Raw genomic sequence first — 15,938 nt, 5'->3', positions numbered from 1 at the left:
TGCAAAGTAAAAGTTGTCTAGTTGATGATAAAATTGATTCCCATTTCTTAGCCTTGTGTGGAGGCAGGTAGTTAACAACAACAACAACAACAAACCCACCACCGCCCTATTTCAACTCTTCACCTAGCAATTGCTCTTTAACATGGCTATAAAAATGCAGTTGAACTACAACTGACTTTTTTATAAGCCAAAATCCAAATTTTTGTGCTTGTTTTCTCATAAATTGTGTGGGAGGGGAATGTCTTTCTCCCCCTTTTGTAGGCTGCAAGTGATTTACAGGTGCTGTGTTGCAAAACATAGATCTGAACAGACCAGTAGCAGTGCTGGGGCTCCCCTGGTATTTTCAAAGCTGCAAATTAAGTCATCTTCATCCTTCTAGTGGAACCGAGAGTGTACAACTGATTGATCAAGCGTGGTGTTCACTTCTGGGGCAGTAGGCATGCGCGAGCGGTTTGCTTCAAGGAAGAAGTGTTAAGGTGAAGGGTTACTGCAAGAGTTGAAGTTCTTATGTATTTGAAGTAAGGGAGAATGCCTGGAGATCATGCAAACTTGTGGTGTGCCTTGTGGATTTCATGAACCTGGGATGAAACTAGCCTGAGCACCTGTCTGCTAAAACATCTGTTGAAACCCACTTAACAGACTTGGGATGAATTTTGTTTCCTAATGACCACTTCCGTGTTTTCATCCTGTCTTTCACTATTTACATTTGTAGATGACTGTCCCAAAGTGCTCTTGTTCTTCTTGAGCTACTACTTACAGAGCATAAATGCTTCTAATTCTGTCGTTTCTAGGAAGGACGTAATTAAAGCAAAGCTCTAACCATTGATAATATTTAGTACTGGCATCATAAATGACTCAAATCCACATCCTTTTTAATTAAAAACTTAATTATATTTACTCTGCATCTCTCTACTTGAGAGAAAGCAATATCCTGTTTTTTTATTATTTAAATGGTTATGAGTGAATAAGGAAAAAAATAAATCAATATTGCTTGCAGACCATGTGATAACAATGATGAATAGAGATTCTTTTCTAGCATTGTAGCAGTCCCTAGGTTAAGAAAAGTGCGTGAGTGGTCAACAGAACAGAATCTGTTTTTTTTCCCCAGACGAATATAATTATCTCTGCATTATCTGTTGATTTTTAGCAATAGGTACATTTTACTCCTGCAAATGTATTTTCTCATTTAAACTGGAAAAATCAAAAGAAGCAGAATATTCTGAAATTAGCTTTGAGATAAGCAGTCTTTTATATTCAGATCTCAAACTATTACAAATTAGGAGCCTAAAGCATCTAGTGTCTAAATCTCCCAGATATGTAATAGTTAAATTAAGCTAAATGGCAGTAAGAGATTTACCTCTGCCTAAGGAAAGTACATAATTTGGCTAAGAATCGTAAAGCTTTTAGCTTCTTGGTAAAATTTGCTGCTGATGTTCCCATTTGAGGGACCTGGGCTTGAGTTTTATCATTCACGTGTCTTTGTGAATCAAATTGGCTAAAATGCCTTTTTCTGGTAGATAACTTCTTTTGGGGGGGGGGGGGGGGGCCTTGATTTTAAATGCTGAGACAATTTCTTCCCTTACGGTCATATCTCTGCTTTATTTTTCCTTGTCTGAATTTTCTCTCACGGGAATTGCCAGGATCCCCATTTATATTATTTGCTGCTTAGTAAGTGATGAGTAGCAGACAGTTCCAGCTGATGACTAAAATGCCCTTGTTGCTGCTATCTACTGAGAAAAGGTTACACAGGAAAAAATTCCCTCTGTTGCGTGTCTAATATATAACAAATTATAGATCCAATAGACATACAACATAAGCTAAACTTAGGGAAGTGATTAAGAAAAATTTATGTATGAAAAAGGAAATATGGGGGCTTAAGTTAGTGACTGGAAAATGAACGTATGTTTGCAATAGTAGTGTGAATTTAAGTTTAATTATAAAACGTGTTTAGAACGTTCTTTGTGTCTGATATGTTGAGGGGAGTGGTCTAAACATCCACACTTTGAGAAGTGTAAAACCAGACTTCAGTTAGAAGCATGCAAATAAGACTGCCTCTGTTTCTGTTCCCGCCAAGTCTTTGTGCTTTATTCCTTTTGTATCTTCTGTTAATTTTAGGACTTCTCTTGCAGTTTGCTTCTTAGCCCTTTCACGCTTTTGAAATCTGAAGATTTCACAAAGAAACTGCTTTTATCACTGATCATAAAGTTTGTCCAGCAATGTTTCATTTTTTTTTTTGTGTTCAGTGATCTGTGGGCTAATACTAAACATTGTGTGAGCCATTTCCCCCATCTAGTGTGTTTAATGGTGGTTATTTGGTGTTTTTAATTTTTTTTCTTAATTGAAAAATCTGATCTGTATGGTGAGCTCTTGTATGATTCCAGTTTCCTGTGAAATGGCTGCATTTCTTTAAGATGCTTCTGACTGTACTGGAAGGAGGCTGTGTTTTAGTACAGAGACGTAGAGGATAGAAAACAGCTCACAGAATATTTGTAAAAAGGGCAAAGCAGAAACATTTTGACACCATTATTTAACAAAAACATTCATAAGGTATGAGCAGTACTTTACAAATAACTGAGTAACTGCTGTCCTATAATCTTATGCAAGAAGCTACCATGTGGGCTCTTTGTAAATACAATGTTGTAATATTTTTTCCCTGCTTGATAGTACAATGTTGAGGGATTAAGAGTATATAAGTCTACAAAGCATGCATTATCTGTTCTATTAGTGAATGCTACAAAATAACAAAACATATGTGAAATACAAAGCTACACTTTTTATATGAAGGTTGTGCTATGCAGTTGGATGTTGTGTTGGGGGAGGAGAGAGTTCAAATTTCAGTGACCTAGATTTCTGTTACATCCTTGCATAAGGATCTGCTTCCTTACAGAAGAAGGGAAGGCATTCTTTGCAAACCTTTCTAAATGCATTTATACAAGTAGCAGACTTCTGTCTCTCTATTTTAGCTCTCAATTTATTCAGACTTAGCTATTAGCTATTTAGATGCTAAATATTATATTATGGAACTTTACTTTTTTTTCTTATTCTTTCTTTTTCCAAATCAACTTCTAAACACTTGTAGTATTTTCTTAAGGTCTGTGTTAATGGATCTGCCCAAAATGTTTCTCTTGACATAAGAACTCTCAAGAATTATAAGAACCATCTACTAGAATTAATAAAATATTATTCATGTTTAGATGAAGATGACGACTTTGTCAATAAGAGAATTTCCCTGAAACCAAAGGAGAATGGGGCATCAGCAATCAGTTGTCCAGGAACAACGACGGTGAAAAAGGAAGATGTAAAACCACGAGCTAAACCTAAACCATTATCTCCAGTGAAGCTGACTCCCACCTCAGCTCTCGATTTCTTTGGAACAAGTAGTGTCCAGCGATCAGAAAAGAAACTGGTAGCAAGTAAAAGGAAGGAAGTGAGTACTAATGATGTTCCTTTAGGTTACTTGTGTGTTTGATAGGAGAACAAAATAGCCAACTTAATAACTTTAAGAACCTTCTTATCTGCTTGTCCTATTGGATGTTACATTTTCATAACCAGTCAGGTGTAAGGTCAATTTTGATGGTATGTAACAAGCATATTAAATCCTCAAAGACAACAGCAGAGTAAAACTTCCATGTTTGAGAAGAAAGTACAAAGTTGAAAGTAGTATTTTCTTTATTACTGTTTCCCATATGATTTTCCTTAAAATTTTTACAGTCTTTTGAGAGGAGTGAGTGGATGGGGTAGCTTATAGCTCGGGGGGAGGAGTTGCGCAGAGGGTAGAGGTAGCATGTTGTTTTCCAAAGCTTTATGGCATATATATTTATGGAATAACAAAGCACCAAATAAAGTATGGAGGAAGTTCAAAATTCACCATGTAGCTTTTGTCTCTGTCAAGCTGGCCAGCTGTGGTAGCATCAGAGGTGTTCAGCATTCTTTGAAAAAATGGCATGTAGATGATGTGGCTTTGTTTTGAATAGTAAAATCTCTGGAAAACAACTGTGGTTAATAATGTATAGGTTAGAGAGCTAGGAATAAAATGCTGCATGTCTAATTACCAGTCCTTTTCTAGAAGTACACAAAATGAGTTGTACAGGTTAAATTATTACAGTTTACACAATATTGGAGAAACTGAACTGTTGATACTTTTTTTTTTTCTTTCCCCTCTTAAATATAGCCCTCACAAAGCAGGGACAGCACAGTGGACGATGAAGCTATTGCTAGGCAACTGCAGCTTGAAGAAGATTCAGAGGTAACAGCTGTATACATTTGTTGCTGCATGCCAGGAGCAATTTGTTTAACTTAAAATAGTTTTTAAGAAATTAAGATGGACTTTCCATGTACGCTATATATAAATAAATATGTTCATGTAATCTGTATACTTGAACTCTTCTGCATGTGTGCAAACATAGTCACACGGATGTTATTTCAGCGAGGTAAATAGAACCATGTCTCACCTAATGTATTTTCCATCTGTGCAGACTGTCTCTACCTATGCAGTTGATGGTATCTAGAATAGTTTTGTTTTTCACTTTTTGCTTCTTTGTGGTTTTTTTCCCTATTCCCTCAGATGAAAAACTAAAAACCATTCTCACCTGTGACTGTTTCATCTGTTGTCATCTGAGTTTTCTTGTAGTTGAGAAAAATGTGAATGACCCATAACTCATCTGTGGTGAGGTGCTGGCACAGGTTGCCCAGAGAAGCTGTGGATGCCTCATCTATCCCTGGGGGTGTTTGAGGCCGGGCTGGATGAGGCCCTGGTCAACCTGATCTGGTGGGAGGTGTTCCTGCCCATGGCAGGGCATTGGAAATGGATGGTCTTTAAGGTCCCTTCCAACCCGAGCCATTCTATGATTCTGTGATAGGTGTGTATCTCACTTACCTATTTGAATAGGTGCTAATGTGAGAGACAGGTGTACTTGTCATACGTTTCCTTCACTCCGGGAAAATCAATTCATTTCCCATTGGTAATATTGAGCATCCTTTAAAATAAACATCACAGATGCAAAATATGGTCTTATCCTTGACCTCCCCAGAGGTCAATATTTATTGACAACAATGCACGTTGTATTAAGGAAGAGAGAAGGTTTTACCCCAAAGGGCCGTGTTGGTTAGAAAAGTTAACTTGAAGATCAGTTGTCACGCTGTATGCCACAGCATCATGTTAGGTGAAACAGAAACGAAACCAAACCTGACTTTGTTTTGTACGATTTAATAAGTAACTTTCTTAGACTCCATGTGCAATATTTGAGTATTTGTTCTTGATGGCTCTTTCTATCAAAGAAAATCAGTTAAGTAAATATCAGTATTAAAAACTTACAATATATTTTAATTAAATTCCATGAAGTAAACAAAATAAAAGTAGAGCTAAGGGCAGTAGTTAACTTCTCCAAAATTGCCACATCATTTTTTTATAATGTTAGTAGTAAACAAAGAGTAAAACTCATTATTGAGACATCATAATACTTGGCCTTTGTTCCTACTTTTCTATTGGGACCATTGTTGAAAGCTTTTCTGAAGCTAACAGGTTGCATCTCAACGCAAGCTGGTGGTTGTGAGATGCTGTCTTCAAGTTTCGATCACTTATTAAATGGAAAGGATACACAGCAATAAAATTATGAAGGGACAGAAATTGTCTTTGAAAACAGATTGTTTGGGCCTATTGATATTTCTAGTACAACAAACCCAAACTCTGCTCTTTGCATTAGAGTTCTGTCTGTCATTTTTGAAGAAACAAGTCATTCTGCAGTATCACCTTCACAAGTTTATTTGCATCTGGTAGGATATGTATGTTTCTAGTTATGTGCTGTCTTATTTTAGATAACTGTTTTGTCTTGAACAGCAAATAGTTTTAAAAGATAGTAGAATTAAAACTTGTCAGATGTTAATCTAAAACTTTTTTCCCCTCATTACAGCTGGAGAGACAGTTGCATGAAGATGAAGAATTTGCTAGGACTTTGGCCATGTTGGATGAAACACCACAGAAGAAAAAGGTTGAATTCTTTTTAAACTTCATTTTCTAGAAAGTGTGTTGGTAATTGTGTTATATAGACACCTGATCTATGTCTAAAGTCTTGAGGCTTCCATACAGATGCCTTAAAAACAGCAAGAAGGTGTTTTTTCATGAAAAGAACATGGTCAATTTTTTATAGTTTCTTCTTGGATTTTCCTCGCTCAGTAAATTGTTTCATTTCCAATAAAACTACAGACATTACTGTATTTTTGTGCAATTTATTTTGAAATGTAAATATAAGCTATAGTTCTAATTACCCACTGACAATTATGTTGAAGTTATATCCAAGATGTTTTGTTTTCATTGTTTTCACCGTTGCTCATCATCTTATCAAATATGTACTTGAATGCAAATATTTAGGTAAATCAGTTATGAAAAGATTTTTAAAGTTTATAAGGCTCTATATCATAATATCATAGTTTCTAAGAATGCAGCTTTTGTGATGATGGCATTTATATAATCAGAATCTGCTATACTGAGTCAAATGTCCCCTGTTATTTAGTTGCAGTGAATGAAAGCATATACCTAAAAAAGCATGAGAATGGTTTGAGTAATAGAATGCTTCTCCTAGGAGTTTTCCCATTCTCCAACCATTCCCAGTTCACTGACTTGAACCAGATTTGATTTTTATGTATTTAGGATCTCACAAGGTTCTTTTTAGTGGGCAATCACCCACAACATGCTGAGATTTGCTGTTGAACCAATTGCAAATCTGAGGGGATGTATGCACAATAGAGCACCAGAGAAATTGGCAGTTGGAATGGTGTGGCTGTGGCAGAATGGAGCATATTCTGTAGGTTAATTTTTACTCATCTCAAATGAGTGGACTGCCTCTCTGTAATAAGTGAAGTGAGGTGCCGAAGACTGATGCCTTAGATCAGTCATGGCTCCTCTGTTTCAGGAGGACCAGATCAAGTAAAATGAGCCAAAGGCACCAGTTGATGAAAAATAATGGGAGAAAAAGGAAGGAGGAAAATACTTTTCTTCATCAGAACAAGCAGGAATCTCAAGTTTTTAACTCTAACCTCAGTGATGTGAGTTCTCCCAGTTTCCATAGTTTGTGTTGTAAGGCAAAAGACTAAGTCTGGCACAGTGAAGTATTTGTTGGGTTGTACATCAAAGCTTTTATAATTTAGGATTGCTAATATGAATATAGCAAACATTAGTACTTCCAGATTATTCAGTAAACTGATTAGGATTGATACTTACTGTAACCTGGGAGTTTGTCGGGTGTTTGAAATGAGGAATAATTACGTGCATGGCTGAGTGTAGGATTTGCTCACCTGCCCACCTTAGAAAGAGTTTGTATTCTGACTTGTGGTAGGGATCAGTGTGTCTTTTTTTGTAGGTGTGTCATTCAGCCTGATGTACTTAACAGAAGGGGAACCTAACAGATCTGGACTTGATGGTAACATGGGACATGGCATCTCTGACTTTGGCATTGTTTGTTCACTTAGGCTCGGAGGGATTCAGAAGAGCAGGCAGTACTGAGCTTCAAGAGCAGTCCTAATGTGACAGACAGATACAAGCAATCTCAAAGAGGTAGGATGCTAATATTATAGATCTGATGAAATGTTCTCAATTTTCAATTAGATACATTCTTATGTATGTGCTCTTCTCCAATCTTTAAAGTGAAAGCAACAAACTCAGCAGGTGAAGCAAAACAACCTAAATCTGAAAATTCAAAAGGGTCCCATTTACCCCCACGATCAACTGATGGTAAACTAGCAGAAGAGTCAACTGATAAGACCTTGCCTTTGAAACCTACCTCTAAGCTTGTGGCTCTTAAACGAAAAGAAGAGAGTGCTGAAAAGGAAAGAGGCACTCAAAGTTCAGTATCAAAAGAAAAACTTCAGGGAAAAGAAGAGAAGAAAACACCAAAGAAGGAGAAAATTTCTCCAAAGAAGGCTGAGGTAGGAGCTATCCATAGGTATTTAGTTAGCTTGGTAGAGTTCACAGGGAAACGGTTTTCTATTGTTATTGTTTATATATCACTGTTGTCACTTGGTACTTTGTTTGAGCCTTCTAGGTGACTTTCAAATCTTACCAGAATTCAAGTTCCTAGCAACTGTAGAAATGTAGGAAAGAAATTAGCTGGAAAAATATAAATTGAATACATCAAAGAACTGAGAGTTCATTAATGCTCACTAAGGTGTGCATGTACACTGAAAAATCAATTCACTGTCCTTTCACACTTAACTTTCCTGAAAATTTGCAGAATGCAGGAGTTCTGCTACTTGACTGGTGAGTGAAACTTCTTATGTGAGCGTAGGTGACCTTGTGAATGCTATACTGCTGTTAAAAATCAATGCCACTATCATTCTTTTTTTCCCCCCCTCTCTTCCATCTCCAATTTCATGTTTCTGAAGTATATTTCTTATATTTGTACATAATACGTTAACAATAACTTAGTGTTCTCTTAACTGTCTGATTCAATAACTATAATTAGCGAACATATTCCATCCCGGCCACTTAAAAATGTACTTTTTAATCCTAAATACAAAATAGCACGTTTATTTGACATTTAATTAACAGTTGTAATTGGGAGGGAGAGCCTGCAACTGTTTCTGGTGAGTTTTAAATAGATTTTTACAAATAAAAAGCTTAGATGTCTTAAGTAGAAACACTAAAAGTAGATTTTATAGAAGTGTAGATCTTACCAATACCTGATCATCATTCTGGAATCAAATAGGATGTGAATTTAAAACAACAATTTATTAATAAAATGACTATGTATATGCAGAATGCAGATGAATGTACTGAGAATAAAGGTTGGGTACAATGTTTTTAAATTAAAACAAACAAAGCCCCCAAGCCAAAAACCTGAGCTTTGTATTCCTTGGCAATAAGTTAAAAACATTTAAACTTCCTTTTTCTTTGCTGCGTAAAAATGACTTAAATTGTGATCCTTGAGTTTATTTCATTGCTTTTTTTAATGTACCATATATGTATTTTTATATATACCATGTATTTATCTATTTTTCTTTTGTCCAAGTCTGTAAGTCCTGAGGACTCTGAAAAGAAGCGAAACAATTATCAAGCCTACCGAAGCTTCCTTAATCGCGAGGGTCCGAAAGCTCTGGGTTCCAAAGAGATACCCCAAGTAAGTTTGGCTACAGTAGAATTTCTGTGTGTAGCAGTGGTGTGCATCATAGACTTCCCTCCAGTTCATAAAAGTGATCTAACAAGTATCAGCTAAACTATTTAAAAACTGGCATATATATTTTTTCTCAAATACCAAGTATATATTGGGGGAAAAAAGCTAAACTGGAATGCAAAACGGTGACTATATGAAAGGAAATATATTGAGAAATGAAACTCAGTACCTGGTTTATAAAGCCATTATGATGGAAAATAGTTATTGGTCTTAAAGTCTGAAGTCAGTCGGTCTGTCAGTCCTTTAACGCTGTGCTTCAAGCACAGCATGTTAGTCACAGGTATGATAGGGATAGGTAAACTCTGTGATACTTTGTTGGCAGCTACTCCTTTTAATAGTTTTTGAACTTCTACAGCTGCTATCTATATTCAGGCAGGTTAGGTTCATTTTTAAAGTTTCCTTGAGCACTTGACATGGTAGAAGTTTAAAAAGGTTTGTGGTGAAAGGGGTATCTGTAGCATTGCATCAGTTAATGGCGTTTTCTACAATGTTACGGTTCTCAGGGAGCTGAAAACTGCTTGGAAGGCCTGACGTTCGTAATTACAGGAGTTCTGGAGTCTATTGAAAGAGATGAGGCCAAATCTCTGATTGAACGTTACGGAGGAAAAGTAACTGGGAATGTCAGCAAGAAGACGAACTACCTGGTTATGGGACGAGACTGTGGCCAATCTAAATGTGAAAAGGTGAGTAGTGTTGTGCCTGAGCTAGGCAGAAGTGAAAATGTGAATTTTTGTATATTACTGGAAATCAATACAGTAATCTCCTCTGAAATGGAGTGCTATGAATAAAATTTATGTTAAAAAGGAAAAATTACCTAGTATGGTTTAGGGCTTCATTTTATTTTATTTATGTCATAAATATAAATATGAAACTGTGATGGGGAGGTTCAGGCTGGGAATCAGGAAAAAGTTCTTCACAGAGAGGGTGGTCGGGCACTGGGACAGGCTCCCCAGGGCAGTGGTCACAGCACTGAGCCTGTTAGAGTTAAAGAAGTGTTTGGGCAGTGCTATCAGACACAGGATCTGATTTTTTGGGTGGTTCTGAGGGGACCCAGGAGTTGGACTCAGTGATCCTTGTGGGTCCCTTCCAAGTTGGGATTTTCTACGATTCTATATATGCATACACACATTAACAACAACACAACAAAAACAGCTTTTTGTTGCTCTTATTTTGTGTTCCTAAACATAACCTTTACTGGAAAGGATTTTGAAGTGAATTATGTAAATCTCATTAACCTTCTAATTCTTATTTTCCCAGGCATCGGCTTTAGGGACAAAAATTATTGATGAGGATGGCCTATTTGATCTTGTTCGAACTATGCCAGGCAAAAAGTCCAAATATGAGCTGGCAGCTGAATCGGAGGTTTGTTCACTTGTTACAAACGTAGTTGTGTGTCGTGTGTGGTTCCCCAGATTGCAGGGAGCTTTGATCTCTTGTTCCGTGGACAGCAATCCTATGATTTGACCTACTAGGTTAGAAGTATTGAAAAGGAAAAAAAAATTGCTTGTGCTTTAAGGATTCTGCTTTAGAGAGGTAAGGTTTATTCTAATCAGACATTTTGTATTTTTAGGTATCTGACTGAGGGAGTAATCATGTCTTCTTAGATGACTTCAGTTTTAAACCCTGAGCCTTTGTTTATTCTTTGATGATATATGGTACCTGGAAAGGCCAATTAAAAAATTCTACTGTAAACATGGGACAGCTACTTGTAAACCATGTATATAGATAATGGATTTAATCTTTGTGGTACTTACTGTAAAAAACAGTAATAAGGTTTTTATGCACAATTAAATCTAGCCTGTAGTGGCTGATAAAATGTTATTAAAAATTCAGTTAGCTCTAGCATGCTTGATGTTCAGTATACATACTGCTTTGTTGTTTCCGATGCGGCTGTGAATTGTGTGTAGATACTGTTAGTACCTTCAGGAAAAGCAACTCTAAGCCTGTACTAGCTAATTACTTTAGTTCCCTTTTGAATTGCTTTGGGTTGAATACTTTCAGCTTATTTTTAAATGACAACTGTGTTTCTCTTTAGCCAGTGTGTGCTTGAAGAGCACTTCATTTATGGAATGCAGGTTGTTCCCCATTCCTGCTCCCTTCATCCTGCTCCAGGCGTGTTTTTTTTTTGTGTGTGTGTGTGTTCAAGCTTGGAAGTGTTGCTTTGAGAGCTGCACTTCCACTTCATGTGTGTCTGATGGCCTGTTCTTTACACCTTGTCAGTCATCAGTTTTGGATTATTTTGTTTAATGACCTGTCAGGCTTGGTGAGTAAGGAGACTGCTGGAACTTTTACTGTTCTTGGAATGCCCAGAATGTTTCCTGCCTCTTCTGTGGGCTGTGCTACAGAACCAGGTGACATCGTGTTTAACAGTGGTTTATTTTTCAAAGAACACTCTTTGATCTCCTCTTGGAAGTTTTTTAAAATCAATACAGAAGATTTGTTACTTTTTTAAGCACTCTTGTGCGTATGTGCAAACATAGCATGTTTGATTAACGTATTTATTTCTGGAAATTTTTCTTTAATTTTCTTATCTTTTGTTTTCCTAAGGCAAAGAAAACAGAGTCGAGACATAAAAAGACACCACAGAAAACTGAAACTGGCAAAAAGAATTTTAGCCCCCTCAAAAGGGAAGCTGATATTAAAAAAAGAAATTCTACTCCTGAGAAGGGAGGTACCTTCAAATCTGTTAAGAAAGAAACTGCTGCCGCTCGAAAGCTTGCAGACTTTAAACAGCAAACAGCGGAGAAGAAAGAAGTCCCAGAACCTAAGGGGACCTTGGTCTCTGAGATTAATGAAAATGGAACAGAGAGATTGCTATGGGTGGATAAATACAAGCCTACGTCTCTCAAGGCAATCATTGGACAGCAGGGTGAGCAGAGCTGTGCCAATAAACTTCTGCGATGGCTCCGAAACTGGCACAAGAATACCTCGGAAGACGGACAAGGTGACCAGCGCGGTTAACTTCTCTGTGCTCTTCCATGCCAGTCACGTTGCTTGGTTCTGTGTGTTGACATAGGTCCTCTGGGAGAGGGGAACAACTCCAGAAATCAGGAATGAGTCTGAAGTCAAATGCATTTTTTAGCAGCAGTTGAGTCCGAGGGTTTTGTTGAAGCAGTTGCTCACTTATCCCCTCCGCTTTCCCCCAAAAACAGAACAGCCAACTGTCTGAAGATATGTTTTTTTAGAATTGTGTGATATTTTCTTAAATGTGACTATTTCCAAAATAGACTAAAATAAGCTGGCAGCGTGCGTACATGTACATACATACATGCATTATATGTGTGTGTATAAATATAAAATACACACACACATAAAATGCCCTCACATTCAGTCTGTTGCATTATTTTTCACTATGAGAAGTGCTAGCCAGTGCTGACCCGTGTACACATGGGGAAAAAGCGGGATAGCAGTATGTCTAGAGGGCTGTCATCACATGTGGGGAAGAGATGAATTGTTAAGGCCCTTGTTCTTTGTCATGTAGCCAGTGTCATGCATAGTGCATAATCCTGTGGACAGTTTTTTGTGATAAAATAGCATACAAGCTTCACTGCAACCATAATAGGTAGTGTTTTTTTTTTTGTGGTGTATTTTTTTTGTTCTTTGTTATGATGTGGGTGTGAGAAAATTGCCGAAATAGTTGTGTTCCAGTAACATTTTTCAGTTTAGAATCTCTGCAAGTGTTACCTAATATGACTTAAACTGCTTTTCCCCATATGCTTAGGATGCAGGTGTGCATGTATTTTTTTGATACTCGTATCAATCCTTAAATGTAGAACTCAGTAATAGTTGATGTCCCTAAAGATTTACATGATGTGTGCAGATTATTTGGTAATATATATGTAGATAAAACCTGGAATCTTCTTTTATAGCAAAGGCCAGCAAACTTGGAGGCAAAGATGATGGTATTAGTTCTAAAGCAGCATTACTTTCTGGTCCACCTGGAGTTGGTAAAACTACTACAGCTGCTTTAGTTTGTAAGGTAAGTCCACATTAATAGTTGTTCCCAAGAGTATTTGTTTTGTGTTGATTCTGTAGCTGGATGTGTGCAGGTGGCTATCTCCAAAATTACCGGGTTCTGCTCCCAGCCTAGCTCCACCTGGTCAGAACAGGTTTGCAGGTGGCCTGGGGAGGGCCATGAAGGTGAGCAGAGGGCTGGAGCACCTCTCCTATGAGGACAGGCTGGGGGAGTTGGGGTGGTTCAGCCTGGAGAAGACAAAGCTCCGGGGAGCCCTTACAGCTGCCTTCCAGTACCAAAAGGGGGCCTACAGGAAAGCTCTGGAAGGACTCTTCATCAGGGAGTGTAAGGATAGGACAAGGAGTAATGGCCTTAAACTAAAAAAGGGTAGGCTTAGAGTAGATATAAGAATGAAATTCCTTACTTTGACAAGTTTCCTTGATTGTGATTTTTTTTAATATATCTAACAAAGATACCTTTCCCAGACTTATTCAAATTCAAATGTCTCTGTAGGATGAGTGAAGTTAACAGCAGGATGTCTGTTACTAAATCTGAATTTAGGAATTTGTTTTTGTGAACTTAGGGTTATGCTGTGTTCAACTGTTCATGAGAGTCAGCTGGGGATTCCATACTGTAAGAATGCCCTTAAAGCTAAGCATTAGTACTGACTTTGCAGATCATTTTGTTCTTAAGTGACTTGCAAGAACTCTCTTAAAATAGGATATTAAGAATTAGCAGCTGTCTGGTCTTTGTGCTGGGAAAGAGAGATTACGTGTTGTCTACAGCTCAAATGCTAAAATATCTTGCTTCATTTTTTTATTCCAACTGTGCTTCTCCTTCTCCAGAGACCTTAGAGCTTTGTGCTTACAGAAAGGTAGATGATCCAGAGCTTGTTTCTCTGGCTAATGCTGCACCTAGAGCTGGGTGTGCTGACTTGGGCTCATTTCTACGCCAGCGTGGTATTTTTTGCCTTTAGTTTGCAACTTAGCTTGCTCACAGCTGCCTTGGGTCTCTCTGCAGAGTGTTTCACTGTGCTCCCCAGACACAACTGACAAAACTGGGTTATCCAGACCCCAAGAACAAAGCTGTGCGCAGCACGCTGCTGTGGCGTGGCATGCCCTGGTGGGAGAGTTTGCTGATAAAGGAGCAGCTGGGTTGAGGTCCTGAAGGGAGTGACAGGCAGCCCAGCCCTGCTGTGAAGAGGTCGGGCTGCTGGGAGAGCCATGTATTTTCTAGCTGTTAAATAGTTAAAAGCTTTTCTTTCCATCAGCTTTCTGAGGGATGCGGCATGCTTCTTCTCCTGACTCTGAACACAAGATTTTAATGTGCATCTGGAGATAGTACGGAGCTTAGTCAGCCTCAGCTCATAGTTCTGTTTCTGTCCCTTGTGGAAGCTCTGTTAATCTTTCACAGCTAAATCTGTGCCTCTGACTTCTTCATGCAAAAATTTTGTGCTCTTTTGGGCACGTCTGTTCCATGTCTGGTTGTAAGTATTTTTGGAGTACAAGAGAGAAGTAGTATAACGGGAGAAAGAAATCGAAGCCACAAATTAGATCTGGAAGTGCTGTTAGAAGAGCTTTCTTCTTGAACTCTGAAAATGATGTTTTTAATTGAGTATGCTTATGCTCTTCTCACTGATCTGTGTTCTCATTTTTGTGTGTTTGAACTAGGAACTGGGGTATAGCTACGTGGAGCTGAATGCCAGTGACACTCGAAGTAAGAACAGTCTAAAGGAAGTAGTTGCTGAATCGCTTAACAACACCAGCATCAAAGACTTCTGTTCTGGTATGTCTGTTGTTTGAAGGAGGATTCTTCTTGTGCTAAGTGTCTGGTTACAGGAGGGACAGAGCTTCCTTATTGCACAGCAGTGTTAGGAAGAGAATCAGAGAATCAGTTATTAATCAGCAGAAACTACTAAGGAGCTCTGCAGTTGCTCTTGTGATGCATGGGGTTTAATTCTTGGAAGATATGCAATGCCAGCTCTATTCTGTGAACATAAATTCTGCATCAGCAAGTGGTAGAATGAGAACAGAAGGTTCATCAGCACTTCAGTTGTGTGGGTTGGGCTCGCATCAGTATAAAGTGTGGGGTAAAACTCTGAGCAAGCCCCTATTTTATTCCCGTGGGAATAAAATACTCTATTGCAATCTCATTCTCTTGTCCATGTTCATTTTCAGGCACATCCTCATCAGTTAGCGGGAAACATGTATTGATCATGGATGAAGTGGATGGTATGGCAGGCAATGAAGACAGAGGAGGGATTCAGGTGAAACTGCTACAGTTACTAGCTAATGCCATTGCTAAGAGTGCACACCATATTTCACGCCAGTCTACTGTCCTCAGTCTGTGGTCTGTAGAGTCTCCAGAGTACCTGTTTTAGAAGTTTGTCCTTTGGACTTTGGAAGTCTGAAAGAACTATGCAGTGGTAGAGATGGAGAAAAGACATTTCTGTTTTTAAAAACAAAAAGAAAAGCACAACCAAAACCACCCAATTTGTCCCAAGGTCTCTGCAACTGGTACTTGTTCTCTTCAGCAACTCAGGTTTTAGATTCTGAAGATTACCTGTGGTTGCATGCAGTACTTTGACAATAAGGGGCATACAGACCTTTAGCTCAAATACAGGTATTTACGTTGCAAGAATCTGAAACTGGTTTTCACCTTCATTTGAACAGACAAAGTTTGCTCTGCTAAGTCCACTAATGCCGAAGCCTCAGGGCTGAGCTCTTTGGGCTTCCTCCTTGTTTATGGCAAGGTGTGTTTGAAAAGCAGGGTGCTCCCTCTGGGCATGCACAGGCTGGGTCAAACTGATCTTTGGATGA

General features: G+C 38.2%; 1 protein-coding gene across 4 annotated transcripts in view; it reads left to right on the top strand.

Moving 5' to 3' along the window:
- The window catches only part of RFC1 (replication factor C subunit 1), a 40,857-nt gene that overhangs the window by 19,489 nt on the left and 5,430 nt on the right, over nucleotides 1-15,938 (top strand). For all 4 annotated transcript variants that reach the window (XM_048072864.2, XM_048072862.2, XM_048072861.2 and 1 more), the window contains 12 exons: nucleotides 3,195-3,427; nucleotides 4,172-4,246; nucleotides 5,910-5,987; nucleotides 7,465-7,549; nucleotides 7,640-7,920; nucleotides 9,003-9,110; nucleotides 9,668-9,847; nucleotides 10,422-10,526; nucleotides 11,712-12,108; nucleotides 13,034-13,143; nucleotides 14,790-14,904; nucleotides 15,297-15,385. In XM_048072864.2, the coding sequence (XP_047928821.2) occupies nucleotides 3,195-3,427; nucleotides 4,172-4,246; nucleotides 5,910-5,987; nucleotides 7,465-7,549; nucleotides 7,640-7,920; nucleotides 9,003-9,110; nucleotides 9,668-9,847; nucleotides 10,422-10,526; nucleotides 11,712-12,108; nucleotides 13,034-13,143; nucleotides 14,790-14,904; nucleotides 15,297-15,385 (1,856 nt within the window). The remainder of the gene's footprint in view (nucleotides 1-3,194; nucleotides 3,428-4,171; nucleotides 4,247-5,909; nucleotides 5,988-7,464; nucleotides 7,550-7,639; nucleotides 7,921-9,002; nucleotides 9,111-9,667; nucleotides 9,848-10,421; nucleotides 10,527-11,711; nucleotides 12,109-13,033; nucleotides 13,144-14,789; nucleotides 14,905-15,296; nucleotides 15,386-15,938) is intronic.

Source organism: Anser cygnoides, chromosome 4 (genome assembly GCF_040182565.1).
Source record: "Anser cygnoides isolate HZ-2024a breed goose chromosome 4, Taihu_goose_T2T_genome, whole genome shotgun sequence".
Lineage (NCBI taxonomy): Eukaryota > Metazoa > Chordata > Aves > Anseriformes > Anatidae > Anser > Anser cygnoides.
This window is presented reverse-complemented; position numbering and strand designations above follow the sequence as displayed.